Source organism: Prunus dulcis, chromosome 5 (genome assembly GCF_902201215.1).
Source record: "Prunus dulcis chromosome 5, ALMONDv2, whole genome shotgun sequence".
In the NCBI taxonomy this organism is placed as follows: domain Eukaryota; kingdom Viridiplantae; phylum Streptophyta; class Magnoliopsida; order Rosales; family Rosaceae; genus Prunus; species Prunus dulcis.
Window position 1 is genome coordinate 2,847,331 of NC_047654.1, and position 19,765 is coordinate 2,867,095.

The 19,765-nt window shown below is 38.9% G+C and overlaps 2 protein-coding genes across 4 annotated transcripts; one reads left to right on the plus strand and one right to left on the minus strand.

The window, feature by feature from the left end:
* The first annotated feature begins 411 nt into the window (after nucleotides 1-411).
* LOC117627348 (cellulose synthase-like protein D3) lies at nucleotides 412-5,230 on the plus strand. Of its 2 annotated transcripts, none has more exons than XM_034359400.1 (4): nucleotides 412-826; nucleotides 1,166-1,998; nucleotides 2,200-3,007; nucleotides 3,115-5,230. In XM_034359400.1, exons 2-4 carry the CDS (start codon nucleotides 1,181-1,183, stop codon nucleotides 4,879-4,881), a joined length of 3,393 nt encoding a protein of 1,130 aa, XP_034215291.1. In that variant the 5' UTR covers nucleotides 412-826; nucleotides 1,166-1,180; the 3' UTR covers nucleotides 4,882-5,230. The 2 variants fall into 2 exon arrangements, with proteins under 2 accessions (XP_034215291.1, XP_034215292.1); XM_034359401.1 differs by lacking the exon at nucleotides 412-826 and adding an exon at nucleotides 919-1,041.
* A 2,078-nt stretch (nucleotides 5,231-7,308) lies between these two features.
* LOC117628339 (protein SUPPRESSOR OF GENE SILENCING 3-like) lies at nucleotides 7,309-9,867 on the minus strand. 2 transcript variants are annotated; one of them, XM_034360759.1, is made up of 2 exons: nucleotides 9,658-9,867; nucleotides 7,309-9,044 (listed from the first exon to the last, which is right to left on the minus strand). In XM_034360759.1, the coding sequence occupies exon 2, from the start codon at nucleotides 9,022-9,024 to the stop codon at nucleotides 7,477-7,479; it is 1,548 nt and encodes a 515-aa protein (XP_034216650.1). In that variant the 5' UTR covers nucleotides 9,025-9,044; nucleotides 9,658-9,867; the 3' UTR covers nucleotides 7,309-7,476. The 2 variants fall into 2 exon arrangements, with proteins under 2 accessions (XP_034216650.1, XP_034216651.1); XM_034360760.1 differs by having other exon boundaries at nucleotides 7,309-9,025; nucleotides 9,658-9,779.
* Between the last annotated feature and the right edge of the window lie 9,898 nt (nucleotides 9,868-19,765).

Genomic DNA, 19,765 nt, shown 5'->3' on the forward strand with positions numbered 1-19,765 from the left:
AATAAATAATTATAAGGAGGATTCTCTGTAGATCTTAATAAACAATAAAGGAAATATTTTTGCTCACCACGATAAATAAAACCTAATAAGGAAAACTACTAAAAATGATGATGATTTTTGTTATTGTCATAATATGTTGTGTTTTAAAAAAAATATTAATTTTTTTAGAGATATAATAGGAATTTCAGTCATCATTTTTAAAGGATCACAATACAATTTTGTGATGTAGGGTTGTAATGAAACCGGTTGTAGTAAGAACCCAAATTCCGACCGCAGGGGAATCTTACATCCACACCGCGTAAAAACTGGAATTTACAAAAGCGACCAGAATCCGATCTTCCAAATTCCCGATATGTCCCCTATAAAACCCAAAAACAAAACACCGTTCTTCACATAAAACAAGCACAAGACAAGAGCTTCCTTCTCTCCATCTCCCATTGTCTTTCTCTGCCAGTTGTGACGTTCTCTCTCTCTCTCTCTCTCTCTCTCTCTCTGACTACTTCTCTGCAAAAATAAAAACACCGCCATGCCTAAAAAGGAAACAAATGGACACATAAGACGACCTCATTGGTAGAAATCAAGGGTAAACAAACCTTCCAAAACCCTCAAAACCCATTTGATAAAATGATGATCATGAGGAGTATTGGAGGGCCGGCATTGGGTTTGAAAAAGTAGTGACTAGGGTAGGGAGGCTGGACTTGGTCTTGTGTTGTTTCTTGCTTTGCTTTGCTCTGGGCGGCGCATTTGAAAGTTTCTTACACTTTGTGTGTGGCTTTATATTTGTATAAAAAGTTGGTGAAGACTGAAGAGGGTTGGTGTTTAATAGGTAAGCTTTTGATGAAAAACTCTCCATCTCCTGGATTGCTTTATGCCTTTTTTTTTTTCCCCCCCTTAGTTTTAGAGCAAGGGAGACACTGTATTTTTAATAGTTTGATTGTCTCTGTTTCTTCCGGAGCGAGAGAGAAACAGAGTTTTGAAGAGACAGTGAGATTTTATTATTTTTTCTGTTTTGTTTTTTTCCTCTAGTTCTGAGACTACCGAGTAAGCAAAGCAAAATTTTAATCTGTATATTTCATTTGTTGTCTATGAAAGAGGAGGGTTGGATTTGTGTTTGTGTTTAGCTATTTCAAGTTTTAATCAATTTCTGATGTGCCATGAATTGCAGGTTGTGGTAAGCTTTATGGCATCTGGATCTCGCTTCAGTTTCTCAAGTGGATCCCCCAGGGTTCGCCATATTAGCCAAGCCAGCAATGATCTTGACAGTGAGATTGGGAGTGCTGATTTTGCTACCTACACTGTCCACATACCCCCTACACCTGACAACCAGCCCACCGGAATTTTGATGCAGCGGTCGACTTCTCAGAGGTTGGAGGACCAATATGCATCGAGTTCTTTGTTTACAGGTGGCTATAATTGTGTTACACGAGCCCAGTTGAAGGAAAAGGTGATTGAGTCCGAAACTAGCCACCCACAGATGACCGGAGCACAAGGGTCGTATTGTGCTGTGGAGGGTTGTGATGCAAAGGTTGTGACTGATGAGAGGGGGTTAGATATAGTTCCCTGTGAATGCAATTACAAGATTTGTATGGATTGTTATAGAGATGCTATAGCAAGTGGTGAGAGTATTTGTCCTGGCTGCAAACAACCGTATAAGGAGCAGCAGCTGGACCTGACCGACTATGCTTTGGCGAATCGGCAGCCTCTGTCTCTGCCATCTACAGCTGGGATGTCAAAGATGGAGAGGAGGTTATCGTTGATGAAATCAAAATCTACAAAGTCAACAGCATTGATGGAGAGTCAAACTAATGACTTTGATCATAACCAATGGTTGTTTGAGACAAAGGGGAGTTATGGCTATGGAAATGCTATGTGGCCAAAAGATACTGCCAATGGAAGTGATGATGGAATTAGTGGTGATCCTAATGTGTTTCAACATAAGCAATGGAAGCCACTTACGCGCACGTTGAACATCTCTGCTGCAATTCTCAGTCCATATCGGTAAAACTGTTTGATCCCCTCTGTTTTTCTGCACTGTTTATTTCTTGCCACTCTTTTTGCTGCTTGTTTCAAAGTGGTATTTTTGGAGATTTTCCTTTCATCGTTATTTGTGAGCCCACAGAATTTATTGCATATAAGCTTAGTTAGTACTGCTTGCTTTATAAGCTTACACTCTTTAATTTTTGTTGGATATAATCTCAGGCTCCTAGTACTTGTACGAATGGTGGTCCTTGGATTATTTTTGCAATGGAGAGTCAGAAACCCTAATGACGATGCAGTCTGGTTGTGGGCTATGTCTGTAGTTTGTGAGATCTGGTTTGCCTTCTCTTGGCTACTGGATCAGCTCCCGAAGCTCTGCCCCATCAATCGCATTGCTGATGTTGATGTTTTGAAGGAGAAATTTGAAACACCGAGTCCCAACAATCCTACAGGAAAATCTGATCTCCCAGGCGTAGATGTTTTTGTATCTACGGCAGATCCAGAGAAAGAACCACCTCTTGTCACTGCAAACACCATTCTATCGATTCTTGCAGCTGATTACCCTGTTGAGAAGCTTTCTTGTTATGTTTCTGATGATGGTGGTGCACTTTTGACCTTTGAGGCCATGGCAGAAGCTGCGAGTTTTGCCAACTTGTGGGTCCCTTTCTGCCGGAAGCATGATATTGAGCCAAGGAATCCAGAATCTTACTTCAATCTGAAGAGAGACCCTTATAAGAATAAAGTGCGCCCAGATTTTGTCAGGGATCGCAGGCAGGTAAAGCGTGAGTATGATGAATTTAAAGTAAGGATTAATAGTCTTCCTGATTCAATCCGGAGACGTTCCGATGCCTTTAATGCTAGAGAGGAGATCAAGGCTATGAAAATGCAGAGAGAGAATTCAAATGACGAACCAGTGGAGAATTTAAAGCTCCCAAAAGCTACTTGGATGGCTGATACAACCCACTGGCCTGGCACTTGGACAGTTTCTGCGCCTGAGCATTCTAGGGGCGATCATGCCAGTATCATGCAGGTACATATAAGTTCTATTGGTTTTGTAGAATTCAGCAAGTTTCTCTTATATGCATTCAGATTGAATTAAAATGTGCTGGTTAACAAGTTTATCTGTACCATGTGTAGGTGATGGTGAAACCTCCTAGTGATCAGCCACTAAATGGCACAGCAGTGGATTCAAATTCCATGAATCTAAGTGAGGTTGACATTCGTCTTCCCATGCTAGTTTACGTTTCTCGTGAAAAGCGGCCTGGCTATGATCACAACAAGAAAGCTGGTGCCATGAATGCACTGGTTCGTGCCTCAGCCATCATGTCCAATGGCCCCTTCATTCTTAACCTTGACTGTGATCACTACATCTACTACTCCAAGGCATTGAGAGAAGGCATGTGCTTCATGATGGACCATGGTGGGGAACACATTTGTTACGTGCAGTTTCCGCAGAGGTTTGAAGGAATTGACCCATCTGATCGCTATGCAAACCATAACACTGTTTTCTTTGATGTCAATATGCGAGCCCTTGATGGGATTCAGGGTCCAGTATATGTAGGAACAGGATGCCTCTTTCGTCGGACTGCCCTTTATGGCTTCGATCCACCTAGCAGGAAAGAGCGTAATGGTTTCTGTGGTGGTTTCTTCACCAATCCCAAGAAAACTTCTTTGGTGGCTTCTGCCCCTGAAGTTGCCTCTCAAGACAGCCAATCAATTGAACTGGGAGACATGGAGGAGGAAGAAATGAGTCTTGCTCTTATTCCTAAAACGTTTGGAAACTCAAGCTTCCTTGTTGACTCAATCCGTGTGGCAGAATTCCAAGGTCGGCCCCTTGCTGATCATCCATCCATTAAACATGGACGTCCGCCGGGTGCTCTGACTCTTCCTCGGGAGCCTCTTGATGCATCAACAGTTGCGGAGGCAATCAGTGTAATCTCATGCTGGTATGAGGATAAGACTGAATGGGGCCAACGAGTTGGGTGGATCTATGGATCTGTAACTGAAGATGTGGTCACAGGCTACAGGATGCACAACCGCGGATGGAGATCTATTTATTGTGTAACAAAAAGAGATGCATTCCGTGGCACTGCCCCAATCAATCTCACAGATCGGCTTCATCAGGTTCTCCGGTGGGCCACTGGCTCTGTTGAGATTTTCTTTTCCCGCAACAATGCTCTGCTGGCCAGCTCAAGGATGAAATTTTTGCAAAGGATTGCTTACCTGAATGTTGGAATCTACCCTTTCACTTCCATTTTCCTCATTGTCTACTGCTTCCTTCCTGCACTCTCACTCTTTACTGGTCAGTTCATTGTTCAGTCCCTCAACCTAACCTTCCTGGTATACCTCTTGGGCATCACAGTGACCCTTATTCTTCTTGCCGTGCTTGAGATCAAGTGGTCTGGCATTGCACTAGAAGAGTGGTGGAGAAACGAACAGTTTTGGTTGATCGGGGGCACAAGTGCCCATCTTGCTGCGGTGCTCCAAGGTCTTCTAAAGGTTATAGCAGGCATTGAGATTTCATTCACTTTGACATCAAAATCTGGAGGTGATGATGGGGATGATGATTTTGTTGATCTTTATGTCTTCAAATGGACAGCTCTGATGGTACCACCAATTACCATCATGATGACTAACTTGATCGGAATCGCAGTTGCAACTTGTCGAACAATATATAGTGCTGCACCAGAGTGGAGCAGCTTGCTCGGTGGTGGTTTCTTCAGCTTCTGGGTCTTAGCTCATTTATATCCCTTTGCAAAAGGGCTTATGGGAAGAAGAGGGAGGACACCGACGATTGTGTTTGTGTGGTCTGGTCTTCTAGCAATCACCATATCTCTCCTTTGGGTGGCTATCGACCCGCCATCAGGGAATAATCAAATTGGGGGCTCATTCCAGTTTCCATGATGCATGTACTCCACACATTATTTTGAAGGTATCTTATCTTCTGTCCATCTAAATGCTACTTTAAGCCAGCACTTTCGGGAAGTCGTATTCATAGGAAATGTACATTTTCTAGCCATTTTTTGACTGATTTGAACTTGATATTCATAGGAAAAATGGATTCTTTACATTTGTTGATATGACTAATTTGTTTTCAGATTTAAAGTTACATGAAATACCATCACTAGAGCTGAGTAATTCCATGTGTTTGGCCTTGCTGTTATTTTTTCCTTCTTGTTATGTCTGCGTAGCTTCTCCGGAACTTAAATGGACCATACAGTGAATTTGGATTATGCTGCATCCTCCAGTTTCATTTTATTTTTCTAAATGCTCAAAAGGATTTGGCTAAAAAACAATTGTACAAAAGAAAATAGGTATTTGCGTTCATTTTTACGCCTGTTATCTATTTGTCAAGGGCTTACAATGGAATGTAAATTTTCACAAATTGGTTAAGCTTTTAGTTGTGGAAGAATTACATTAAATATTTCCATAAAGAATAATGCAACCATTGAAATTGAGAATATTTTTTCTCACCACTCTTAAATGGTGGTGAGCATTAGCAGCATGTTAATTGGTGTTGGACGAGTGTGATTTAGTCCACCTGTTACACGAATCTCAAAACTTCAATTAATTCAACGTTCATTAATATAATTAGGGTAAATTACTCAAATGGTCCTCAAATTTGTACTCAATTTACATTTTGATCCCTCAATTAAATTATTCGTTCACATGGTCCATTAACTATATATTGATCGCTCTATTGATCTTACCGTCTAATTTTTAATTAATTTTAACCAAATTTTAGGGTAAATACGACTTTTCATAATTAACAAACAAGATAGGATTAAAATAAATACAAAATTAGAAAATAATTGAAGAAAAAGAGAAAAAAAATCATGAGACCCAAACCCCCTCCCTTTGATTTCTTCTCCCCCATTCCCCACAAACCTCTCCATATGGGCATAAATCCCCAAAACCCTTGCAGCAATTTCGGCGTCTTGGCCGAAGAACCAGTACTTGTAACCGACTTCCACCATCAAAAGGACATCTGGGTACCTCTTCTTGAGGTCCACCACTTGCTGCTCCAAAGGCGTGAACTTGGCAGGTGGGTTGGAAGAAGGAGAAGGTTCTGGAACGTCGGATGATGGTTCTAAAAGCTTATGGAGGAACTTTTGGTGGAGGGAGGGATTGGGTGCGGTGGGTATAGAGTTGTGGGTGTGGGGAAAGAGTTTGGATGGTTTGGGAGATGAGAAGGTGAGGTGGGAGGAGAGGAGAGTGCACTTGGAGGGTGAGAAATTGACAGTGGCTGTGGGAGGGGGGGTTTGGCTGGTAATGAGGTGGGGAGGAGGGTGGTGGATGATTGTCCGTCAATAACAAAGGGAAATCAAGGGGGAGGGAGAGAGGGTCTGGGTGGTTGTTGAGTTAGGGTTCTGGGTTCGTTGGGAGGGGGTTTGTGGGTTGGAGCTTGAGGGTGGTGGCCATGGGGGAATGGGGAGAGAGAGTTTTTATTTCATTTGTCAATATTTATTTATTTTTAACGTACGAAATGACCAATTTGCTCTCATATTTAACAGCAACATTGACATAATGTAACGATAAGACCAATGGAACGATTAATATATAGTTAATTGACCATTTGAACAAATAATTTAATTGAGGGAACAAAATGTAAATCGAGTACAAATTTAAGGACCATTTGAGTAATTTATCCACATAATTAATATGGTGGTAATGCTCGCTACCAAGAGTGGTGATGAAAAATAGCGTCATTGAAATCTATGTGGTCAACTGATTTGGGTGGGATTGTTGAAGTTGATAGATCATTACTGACCATATCGATAATTGATTACCCACTTTAAACATTTCATTTTCATGGAGCACAAATCTATGTGGTCAACGGTTAAAAATGAAACCTTTGCATATGTTTTTGTTTCCTATTCCCAAATGAGGAATAGTGAGGATTTGGATAAAGGTTTCCATTTCCCTAATTTTAAGATTAAAAAGAATATTTTGAAAATGAAAGTCAAATTCATTCAGTCTTAAAGTTAGTAACTTTCAATTACCTACTTACATTTAGATTCTAATACGAAAAATCCTATACAAGTTTTGAACTGGCAGCAGCAATCCCATTGAAAAGCAAAATCCTCTGTTCTCTCTGTTTTCCACTGTTTTCTAACAGAACTCCAGCCAGCAATGACAGAGAAGTTGCAGCTCTACCATGAGCACCTTAAGTCTTTCTTTTAATTTTCGTGGAGACTTGGGCAGCAAGCAAAGCACCCAATCCCAATTGCAAATGAAATCATGACTCAAGCAATCTAATAATTTGGCTTCGAGAGATATAGAAAAGTAAAGAAGCCATAGAATGCTTAGTAACCAAGGCAAAAACCCATGTCACAAAACAAAACAAAATAGCATAAAAATATCCAGCAACCTTATAAACATTTCAAAAGTAAATACCAATATTAAGATATGTTTATGGTTTTAACAGAAAGGGGGAAAAAACTGTGAGTTCTAATAAAGCAAAATAGAAAGTAAATGCAATGAACTTGAATAAAATCTTCAATCTCGGGTACGAGACATTATATCTTTGTAAAATTCTTCTTGCAGATCCATCTCTTCCTTGTTCTCCTCAAGCTGCATTTTTATCCTCCGCTTTAAAATGCGATTTTCCTCCTGCACCTTCTCGAGCTTGTCACGAAGTATCTCATTAGTCTGTTCAGCATCTTTTCTAAGCCTCTGTTCTATAGGAAGTTTGTCCTTCAACCAAATAACCTGTTGGCTGTCCGCACTCATTTGCCTCATTGGGTGTAGGACCACCTCTTGGTAAGATCTCAGCTCAAATTTCAGCTTAGATTTCTCCTCGGTATGCTGGTTGAATATATCCAAGTCTCGTTTCACTGCCATGTAACCGTAAAGCTGTCGAATACCACCTGCACGAAACAAGATAGGACCACAATCCCAAGTATCCCTGCCTAATCCTTGCACTGCAAAATTCTTGTGCAGCAGCTCAGCCTCAAAATGGCCTATTGCCGAGGCCTCAAAAATCAAAATGCTCATCCCACAGTGTCCCTGCGGACCATATGAGTGTCGAGTCTTCAAATAAGGATAAGATCCGAAGTATTCAGCAAGCTCCTCGGTTCCCATACCAATCCACTTTCCACTTTCATCCTTTTCAAGTCTAGTATTCGTGATGACAACCATCGGAGGCCAGACAATTTTGGAATCCTTTTCCTCATATTTTAAACCTACCCATTTACCAAATACTTCACCTGCAGCCACAGATTGAATCATAACTCCTCTCATCTGCAACTCCACATCCAAAAGTTTTGCAAATTCTCTGTGGAGCTTCACCCTATTTGATCCTTTTGTTTCGGCATGTCTCTTCAGGGGCTGCACGCCTTGGTACCAGTCAATGGCACCACGACCACCTTTGCATGCAGGACAGTGCCACTGTCTATCAGGATTACCAATCTCACCTCCACTTAAACCATCCAAATTTTCAAAGAATTTCTTGAACCATCTATTTTGCTTCCTAGTGCCATGGCTCTTTTCACTTGAATCCGAGTCAAACTCATCACTGAATAGCTCGTCATCATATTCGTCAGTGTCGCTCATATGATCAGAGTTGTCATCATCATTATCATCAGCGAGAGCAGCAGCCACATTGTTGTCTTTTTTACCAGCTCTAGATTGCCAATTCCATCCATGGTCCAGGGGAGGGGGAATCAAATGTTGCCGGGCCACAAAGTTGCTTCCAAAACCACCAGTACTGTTAGGCTGCTGCCTTGCATTTCTTCCTCCAGCTGGTTTTTGAGAATTAGCAGTTTGTGAACCACCAGTTCCATTTCGCATACTTGGCTTCTGAGCATCATGTGCCGGTGCCCACGCCTTATAATTAGAATTTTGAGGACCCAATTGGACTAGTTTTGCAGCACTGCTACCAGCTCTGTTCTTGGATTTTCTGGAAATTACCGCCCACTCTCCATCGTCTTGTGCCGAGTCCAGGCTAATGTCTGCTACACCATGGCTCAACTGCTTAACCTTCGGGCTATTGACTTCACGAACTTCCTTCCCTTTGGAATTTCCACCACCTCTTCTTGAACTCATCCTGGACAACAACCCTTTCTCTTGAGGGACCATAAAGTTAAAAAAACACTTCAAATAGAAGTATCTGATACCTAGTAAGGGACATAAATGCCCCGAAATCTCAGATTATAAATAGAAAACTTGATAAACCTAGAGCAAGGCTGTAAGACTTTTGTAGGAAATCTGAATGACAACCCATAGAAAATCAACATTCTTAATAAAATTCTGCAGATAATCAACATTCTTAATAAACTTCTGCAGAAAATCAACATTCTCAATAAACTTCTGTAGAAAATCAACATTCTTAATAAACTTCTGTACAAAAATCAACATTCTTCATAATCTTCTGTCATACCCAATTCATAAATAATGAAAGAAAGATAAAAATTCTGAAACACCGAATTTTTAATACATTCAACATAATTAATGAAAATGAACATTAGAATCATTTGAAAAAAATGGTATAAACCCACATTTTGGGGAGCATGAATCCATTCAACGAAACAAAATAAAAAATAAAAAAACATAAATCAAAACATCCGAAGTTGGGATTGCTGCCATGAACGCGATCAATAGTAAGACCAATATCAGCCATGAACCCATCCGGCAAAATTAAAACATTAATAAAAGAATAAACAATAAAGAAGGATGTACCTGATGCCAATGAGCTTACAAGAAACAAAAGATATTGGCGGAGCAGAGGAGGCGCCTTGCAAGATGAACTCCAACAGTCCAGCTCCAGAGTCTAGACTCCAGAGACAGAGTGATGCGAAGAGTGTGTCGTGCCTAATCTGAGAAAATAACTTTCGTGGGTTTGGGTGTATATATAATCTATGTCTCTATCTCTCTTTTCACGTGATACACTCTCTCTTAATTTGAAAATATTGTACAACTTATGTGCCTAAAACTATTGTGTCATGTTAAATATATGACCACGTAACAAGGACCAATAACATAAATCCATGTCATACACTCCGTTTCTTTCTTCATTGGATACACTCTCGTAATTTAGAAAAAAAATCATGCGATTCGTAACTGTTGTGTCTTGTGAAATAGACGACCACGTAATAAGGACCAATGACATAAAGTATTGTCATAGACACTCTGTCTTTCTTCACGTGATACATTCTCGTAATTTGGAAAAAAAATCGTAATACTCGTAACTGTTGTGTCTTGTAAAATAGACGACCATGTAATAAGGACCAATGACATACAGTCTTGTCATAGACACTGTGTCTTTCTTCACGTGATACACTCTCGTAATTTGGAAAAAAATTGTGAGACTCGTGTACTTATAACTATTGTGTCAAGTGAAATAGACGAACACGTAACAAGGACCAATGGCATAAAGCCATGTAATTATCAATTGCCAACCTTGACAAGAGTAATTACCCATGTTAAAGGTAAGTTTTTCTCGTTATCTAAAGAAATTATAAGGCTCGTGTGTCCAACATTAGTAGCAAATTAAATTCTTCAAATTAAAATTTGTTGACTTATGTAGCAATTTGGAAAGGTTTATTTGCTACTTTAATAATTTGTGTCACAACAGTCTCTCAATTCAATTAACGCAATATTATGAAAAAAGAAGAAGGAAAAATACAAAAATATGTGAAGAAAGTCTATGTATTTATTATTTGAAAAGAAAAAGTGTAGGTTTTTATCATTTTCAATGTAGGTTTTGTTCTTCCAAAGAAAAATTAAATGTTTTGAAGAGCCAAGGTCAACATGTCAGACTTGAAGAGAGAGACATGGATTGCAGCTTTGGTGACTGAGTTTGACAAGTCTATTAGAGGGAGTTTTTGTTGATGTGACTCACTTATTTTAGCATTCCAAAGCTGTTGAAGAGGCTATTGAGGATGCTCTAACAATAGAGGTGTCAAATGGACCGAGTCGGCAGGCTTAAGTAAGGCCCGGCATGAAATGGCCTATAGTTTTGGGCAATGTCGGGACAAGGTAATTATATCCAATGGGTTAGGCCAGCCTGTTTAAAGTCTATTTATTAAATTATACTTGTTTTAGAGAAAAATCATACATAATATTATAATATTTATATGTTGAATTCAAGTCTATTTCTTTTCTCTAATATTATATATTAAAATTTAATGTTTTATTTACATATAAAATAATAATTTTGTTTTTTAAGTTCAATTTTTAAAACTCAAACAATAATCTAGCCATTTTCTATTTAAATGTACTGTAAATAAAGTTATTGACTTTTTTTTAAAAACAAATAATAAATCTTATTAGTATATACACAATTGTAAAAAATATCAACAAAAAAGAAAAAAAAAAGAAAAAAAAAGCAATATATAAGTCAAATTTGGTGTGGGCCCATATCGACCTGTTTAGTGGCCCGGCATAAGCATGGCCCTTAGGCTAGGGCCATAGGCTCGGGTCAAGATTGATTATTTTCCTAAGTGAGCGGCCTGGACACGACCCGTTTATTAAATGAACCAACTCTAAGTCGGTCGGGCCAGCCGATTTGACACCTCTATCTAACAAGAACCAATGACATAATGCCATACCATCCTTAGTTGCCAACACTGATAAGAGTAGTTGCCCACATTGCATATACATTTCTCTCTTAATTTGAAGAAATTCGTGTGGCTCATATGCTTATAACTATTTTCTCACGTCATATTGATGACCACGTAACAAGGAGTAGTGATATAATGCCACATCATTATTAAATGCCAACATTGATAAGAGTGTAACTGGCTTAGTTTGGACATAAGTTGCTCTTTATGACATATTTACTAACTTAAAATATTGGAGCGAACATGAATAAGAGTGAGCATGAGTCACTCTAAGGCATTCCCATTAAAATGTTTACTAAGTGTCTGAAATTAGAATAAAATAATGATTCCACTAGATTTTTTTACTAAATTGTTAAGAATTGAAATGCAAACTAGCGTGATTAATAGAATATCCTTTTACAAAAGAAATTATACTTTAATCCAACTTACTAGTAAAAATCTTCAAATGCTCTCTTTCTACTAGGGGTGGGCACTCAAACCGGCAAACCGGAAATCCGAGCTGAACCACACCGAACCAAACCGGAAAAAAACCGAGTTGACCAAAAAGTCAAAAACCGGTCAAAAACCGAACCGGACCGGTTTGGACCGAATTCGCATCCGGTTCCATGTCTTCAAAAATCGAACCGGGCCGAACCGAACCGGTGAAACTAAAAAAATATATAATTTCAATATATATTTATATTTAATGCTATATTTTTAATTTCACTAAAAAAAAACCTAATATTTATCCAAGTTCAATGTCAAAATATCTCTCTTTTCTCACTTTAATATTTATTTTTTATATGAAATTGAATAATTTGTTAATTTTCAAGTAAAAAAATAATATTTCAGTTGAGAATTGTATTACAAAACAATTTAAAAAATAATTTTTATAATCCGGTTCAAAACCGAACCGGAACCGGAACCGGACCGAAACCGGTTCAAACCGAACCGGACAGTTTTTGAATTTTTTTAATTAAAACCGAACCGAACCAAACCGCATGAATAGTATCGGATCGGTTCTAATTTGAGGCAAAAACCGGTCCAAACCGAACCGTGCCCACCCCTACTTTCTACTCTCACTCCATGTTAGTAATAATAAATTCATCATATGGCCCGAGCCACCTCGTAGCTTTAGATGGGTCGACCCAACTTGATTTTTTAATGGGCAAGGCATGAGCTAAGACCCAAGCCCAGCCCAAAGCTCGATCCATTTGAGCCCATTGTGACCCAACCTAGCCTAGCTCGCCCATAATTTTCTATAAATTTGGGGGCTGATTTTCCCACTCCTCTTTTGTCTACTTACACTCCCTTGTATGTTATAATAAATAAATAAAAATAAATGGAATTGTAAGTAGACAAAAAGGAAGTGGAAAAATCAGCACCCAATATTTAAGGTATGATTAATATGTATTATATTAATTGATGTTTTATTAATCATTAATCTATTATCCCAAAACTACATTTAAATACAATTTGAATTTGAACCAACATGTTGTTGTGTTTAGTAGAAGATTTGCCCATATAAATTATATCAAAAGGAAGAAAAAATTGATGATGAATCTTATGAAAAAAGGGGCTTTTCAATACAAACCCAATTTCGGATGAAAATGTTGGGTATAAGACCCACATATTTGAATTATGAATTGCGGCCCAATTTGTATTTATTATTTATTATTTATTTTTCATGACTATTTTGCCCTTGAAGGTAAATAATGAAAATAAATAAAATTCCTTGGTTTAAAGCATTATCACTCTTAAATTTTGAATTTGAATTTTAAAAATTTATGGCTAAAAAAATCATAACTCATATAGACCAAATCAAAAAAATTGGTATTGTAAGTATAATCTGTAAGAACCCAAAACAAAATATCTAAAAAGAAAGAAAATATCTAAAAAGTAAGGAAAATATCTTTTAGCAAAAAGACCAATTTGCCCTCGCATATTTTAATGGGGGAAAATTTGACTTTTTAATCGAGAAAGAATTTGGGAATTCCGCTTGCGCCATTGCGTAGAGCGCGGCGAAATGAGTTCGTAGACACGGAGTAGACCCGAATCGGAGCTGTAACGAAGAAGTTATGGTCTAAAAACCGTGAAGGGCAAAATGGTAATTTGGTCAAAAGTCAGATTTTTATAGCTCTCTCTTCTCCCCCGTCAGTTTTCTCTCTCTCCTCTCTCTCTCCTTCCGCGCGATTTGGGTCGTGCGACCCTTCGCCTTCCAAGCGACGGCCCGGCCACCACAGGCCGAGTCGATCTCTGCCGTGGGTACCATCGGGTCCGCCTCCGTGTCGCCGTCGCAACCTGACCAACCTCCACCCCGGGGCCGTCCTGAGCTGGCCGGAAAATCGTGTTTTCCGACGGAGGTTCGTCCGAAGCTACCCAAACTTCCAGCTCGAAATTCTCCTTCGTTTCTCCACCAAATCGATCGAGTAAGGTATGGTTTCTCAGCTATTTTTCGTGCTCTAGCTGATGGGTATATGGGCTTCGATCGATTTTAGCTCTAAGGGGTTCGATTTTCGAATTGAAATCTGGCCAGAACTTCGGCCGCTCGAAACTACCATTTCCGGTCACTTTTTGGTGGTTGTCCAAGAACAAAAGTGACTCCAAATGGGGTGTTTTACCTAGGGTAGGAGTTTGGAGTCTTGGTTTTGAGATTTTTCGGCCACCCGAAATCGCTTTGGACACCCAAAGCTGCCCGCGCGTGCTGGAGCGCGTGGGCGAGGGTAGTGATGTAATTCTGTGCAGTTTTGTGACCCTTGTGTCGTCACGAGCGTGTGGGATTTCGCGGATCTCGATTCGGAGTCCGTTTGAACCCCGAACGGATTTTCCATATCGCGCGATCCGTGGGTGCAGTGTCGTTAAATCGTCGGATCGCGCTGAATCTCGGATATGTCGGTCTACACGATATCGGGATCGTGTAGGATTCGACGGATTACTAACCGGAGTCCCGGATACTCCGGAATCGCGAACCCTGGGGCTAGGGTTTGGATTTTAAGCGATAACGCAATTTTGGCTAATCCGACCGTCCGTTTCGGACCAAACTCACAGAACATGGTTCCTCCTCTGTAAGGAACCTTCAGGGGAGTCCAGATTGGCCATCGGAGATCGTGGACCCACGGGGTCCCGGATCGGCCGATCTGGCAGTTTATCGCTTAGTAAGGCTTCGGGTCTCTTAAGACCGTTCTAACTATCTAAAAAGCTAATGTGGGCTCAGGAGTAACTTGGTTTTGAGTGCACGTATTTCTAGGAGCCGGGGCAGGGTGTTTAATTTAATTCTTTTATTCAGCAGTTTATTGATTTATTATTCATGGATAATCAGGCATCAGAGGTCCAGTCGACCTGCAGGAGGAACCTTTGAAGGGTCAAATTAGCTCGGACCATCTGTGAGTGGACTTTCTTCCATAAATGTTTTATATAAATAAGTTATATAAATGAGTTATACAAATGAATTTATACAAAGGATTTTTATCTTGATTTTATATAAACAAGTTTTTATAAATAAGTTTATATAAGCGAATTTCATTATTTGATCTTGAATAAGTATTTTGCAAGTCTTTGAGCATGTTTTATACTATTAAATATTTTGAGTATCTATATGATGAAGGTTATATTTAGTAGCATACCTTGAGTTTTTATGTAACAGAATAGCAACAGAATTGAGGATACAGTTAATTATTCAGATTTTAGAAAGTTATCAGATTTCCTAATTAAACCACCGTGTACCCATTTATCTTTGGTGATTACCCATAGTCGGACCGATGTCTACGGACATCCAGTCTGATTTCAGTTACGTCAGTGCACTTGCCTTTGCCTCACGAGTTTCGGGGACGCTCGGACCGTGAGTGCCAGGATTTGCGGCTCGGCGGACTTGGTGTCCCGAGACCTGCCAGGATTGCGGCTCGGCTGACTCTGTGTCCCCGAGACCTACCAGGATTGCGGATCAGGCTGACTACGGTCCCCTGCATCTTGCCAGAGCGACTCGAGCTGACTTGGTGTCCTCGAGGAATCTGCCGGCAGATCAGGCTGATCATAGTCCCTTGATTCTGCCAGTTTGCGGCTCGGGTAGACTGCGTGGCGCCCGAGACCTGCCAGGGGAATTGACGGATATGACAGGGGTACAAATAGGTGGTATTTTCCAAGGATTTTAAGCTCTTTTATTCAGTTATGGTTTTCAGCTATTTCAAACCAGTTTCTTTGATATTTGCGCATTTTATATCTTCATATAATTGTTTAGTTTTACGAAGCTACATGCATACGATTATATATATATTCGGATGAATACCTTATATTAAACACAGGTGAACTTTAGCCTTACTTATCAAGTTATTTTTACTATGGGGGTTATTATGATTTTTAACTGTTTTCATAAATCTTATGTTTGGTCCACTCACATTTTCAACCTGTTTTTCGCCCCTAGGCCACAGAAATAAGCGGGATCCACCATCGGGCCATTCAAAGCTTCCGCATCGCCACGTAAGGTAAAGTTTTGTAGTTGAAACCCTGAAACTTAGAAAAATGCTATGATATATATAGTTGAAGTTGGAAAACTGGAGTGGATATCTGTTATTTGGAATATTCTGGCAGTTGGTGTGAATTTATGGGTTGTTTAACAGGTGGAAATTTTTGGGATTAGTCAAAATATAGGGGAGACTCTGCCGAAATTTCGGCAGAAGTCTAAGGGAAGTTAAAAAGAATTTGAGACAAGAAGGGTAAAAAGGTCATTTGTGCCTGATATTGCCAGGTGTCGGACACGCACAGGACTTGGCTCGAATTCCAAAGTGGAAATTGGGTCGGGTCGTGTCATAATCCACATAAGATACATTAATCTACCTTATCAAAAGGTCAAAATGAAGAACATGTGTTTACATGACGAAAATATGCATGAGCAGAAATATAAAATTGTATTGCCCTATTTATATGTAGACTAAAATTTATATACCTAGAGAAAACTCACAAATTGTATCCTTCTTTGTTAGGTAGATTACTTCGACTCTCGAACCTATTTGAGAGGTAGTTAACATAAACCTGTTTTACCTATGTACATAATAGAAAAAAGAGAAGAAACTATTGTGTTTTCTAGTTATATCGGTGTATTAGATACTAAGTTATATCATGTTTTGATAAGAGTTTAAATTAAGTTATACCTTGAGGCCCCAAAACTTTGTGGAATAAGGAAAGTTTTTGAAGCCTATTAAGGGGTCCTATTTATTTCTTTTTTTTGCATGAACCATTTTGGTGGGCCTGGAAGATTAGTAAAGTCGGCCCTCGGTGACGAGTAGAGAAGACTTGACCTAGCCCTATATAAGCTTAAGTCCCTACTCTCATCAAACACGTTCTCTAACCCTAATCTCATCATAAAGAGAGAGCTAAAGCAGATTCTGAGAGAGAGTAGAAGTCTTGAGTCGTTCATGTTCTTACTGGGATTGTTGCTGCTGCTGTTGAATGAGTTCGGAGGTCGTGTACTCAAGAAAGATGGCATCAGGTATGTCTTTACGTATTCCAAATTGTGTGAAACATCATGAACACCCATATAAAGAAATCTAACAGTTGGTATTAGAGCATATGGTTATTCGCACACACTAAAATCGTTTTCAAGCATGCCTATTATGATTTCTTATCTGTTTATGCCATGATGAGTTTTTGGTTATGTTTAAAATTTGAAGATGGATTAAACATGTTTTTTAAAATATCAAGAATATTAAAGAATCTGGAAAAGCATGTTTTAATTTGATTTTTCATATCTTCAAAACTTTAAACACGTTTTTGACTTACTAGATGACCTTAAAACCCTAAAAATGCCTATATGTCATAGCAAAGCAATGTGTTGTGTTAATTAGGTCATTATCTATTCAAAAAGGCATTTTGCGTCAAAAACAGACACTTAAACTCCCAAAAATACTGTTCACGGCAGAATTTACTATTCATTGCAATTTAGGATTTTCTCTCTTGAACTGTGTTTGTTTGGTTATTTTCTGAGCTAGATAGTTGTTTGTCTTTGTTATGAGAATCAAAAAATTGTTCATAACAAAACCAAACCTAAATACTCAAACCCTAAATAAACAACCAAAATTGCATCATACCTAAATTGCTTGATTAGTTTCTTCTACAAATAGAATCTATCATGTAATTTGTTTATGATGGCACAAGATAACTCGTAATTTATGTAAGCCATAAGTAATCTCTTGCCACAAAGGTGTGATACTTATTTAAGGAAGCTTGCATATTTGTTAATTTTGTGAATAAAGTTAAATGAAAAATCTGTTTTCTCTTAACAAATTGATAATCGGTTTGTTGGAAAGTAATTATGCTTTCTTTTGCAAATCCTTACAGCTTTGAACACTCCCTCAATCAATACTCGCAAATTGAAACTCTCACTTGATCAAATTTCAAACAATGGAAGTTCGATCTTTGAAGTTGCACTAGGCATGAGTGATATCAATTATGCTATCACCCAAGATGAGCCAACCAGACCCGTTGCGAATTCCCCTGCTAAAGTTAAAAGGGTGCATGAGGCTTGAAGGATGGCGAATAAGGTTTGTCTGTTGGCTATGAAGAAGACTATTACATAAGTTGTTTTTGGTGGAGTTCTAGAAACAAAAAGTGCCAAGCAGTTTATGGAATCCATCGAAAGGAAATTTAAGGAATCTGACAAGGCTGAAATGAAGAATTTATGTCTAGGCTGGTTAATACGAAGTATGAAGGAGGCATCGTAAGAGAACATCTCATGGGACTCGTGGATATTGCTGCCAAAATGAGCAGGTGGAAAGTATTTATTGATCCAAATTATCTAGTGCATACTGCGCTGGATTCCCTACCTTATGAGTAGATTGGACAATGGATGACCTGATTACAATTGTTATTCTTGAGGAGAATAGGACAAAAGATTGTGGTGGTGTGGTTAATGTGGTCACTGCCAGGAAGTATAAGAATAAGGGTGCTGCAAAATAAGGAGTAAAGAAGCAGAGTCAATCTCAAAAGAACAACCCTCTTGGCATGACCCCTTACCACTGAATTCAAGTGCTATTTTTGCCAGAAGGAAGGTCACATGAAGAACTACAACAATTACAAGAAGTGGTTCGAGAAAAAGAACAAGAACAAAGGTAAAAAAGAATTGGTCCTAGTGAATTTTGAGTCTAATTTAGTGGATGTTCCTTCTAATTCTTGGTGGTTAGATATGGGTACCTCGATTCATATAGCTCATAATGTGCAGGAATTTATAAGAAGGAGGGAACCAAGAAGGCATGAAGTTAAAGTGTTCGTGGGGAATGAAGAGTAAGCAAATGTAGAAGCCATTGGAGTAGTACACCTGAAATTGGATTTAGGATTTATTTTAGAGTTGGATGATGTAGTTTTAGTACCCGTAATAAAGAGGAATTTGATTTTTGTTTCAAGATTATCAAGACTTGGTTTTGTTTTTCAATTCAATAAAGATGGCTTTGCATTATCTCAGAATTCAAATGTTCTTGTTGCTAGTTTTCTCTCAAATGGATTATATGGTCTCAATTACAATAAAGATTGTGAAGTTTTAATGGCTGAATCGAGTGAGAAAAGGATTAGAATTGAAGGAACATCCACTAGGTTATGGCATAAACGTTTAGGGCACATTTCAAAAGAAAGAATGAAAATTCTTATTAAGGAACAAATCTTGCCATCACTGACTTTCGATGATGACGAAATTTGTATTGAATGTGTTAATGGAAAACTCACTAAGACTAAGAAGAAAGGAGCAACTCGCAGTAGTGATCTTTTAGAAATCATCCACACAGATATTTGTGGACCATTCTCCATCAAACAATTGATGGAAATCGCTATTTCATCACCATTATAGATGACCATTCTCGTTTTGGTTACCTATATCTCATAGTAGAAAATTTTCAAGCTTTTGAAATGTTCAAGATTTTTCAAACTGAAGTAGAAAGGCAACTTGAGAAGATCAAGATTGTGAGGTCAGACACAGGGGGTGAATATTATGGACGTTTTGATGAAGAAGGACGACGTGTTGGATCTTTTGCTAGGTATATACAAGATAATGGAATAGATGCTCAGTACACAACACCAGGAACTCCACAACAGAATCGTGTGGCTGAGAGAAGAAATCAAACTTTGAAGGATATGGTTTGTAGCATGATTTCCAAAACTGATTTGCCTAAGAGTCTATGGAGAGAAGTGATCAAAACAGCAAACTACATACTTAATAGAGTGCCTAGTAAGTCCGTACCTAAGACACCTTTCGAAATTTGGACTAC

Bases quoted from the DNA above. Each gene is read 5' to 3' on its own strand.
- LOC117627348 (XM_034359400.1), top strand. From the start codon at position 1,181: ATGGCATCTGGATCTCGCTTCAGTTTCTCAAGTGGATCCCCCAGGGTT. The intron at 1,999-2,199 runs GTAAAACTGTTT...ATATAATCTCAG, and splicing joins GCAATTCTCAGTCCATATCG to GCTCCTAGTACTTGTACGAA. The intron at 3,008-3,114 runs GTACATATAAGT...TACCATGTGTAG, and splicing joins ATCATGCCAGTATCATGCAG to GTGATGGTGAAACCTCCTAG.
- LOC117628339 (XM_034360759.1), bottom strand. From the start codon at position 9,024: ATGAGTTCAAGAAGAGGTGGTGGAAATTCCAAAGGGAAGGAAGTTCGT.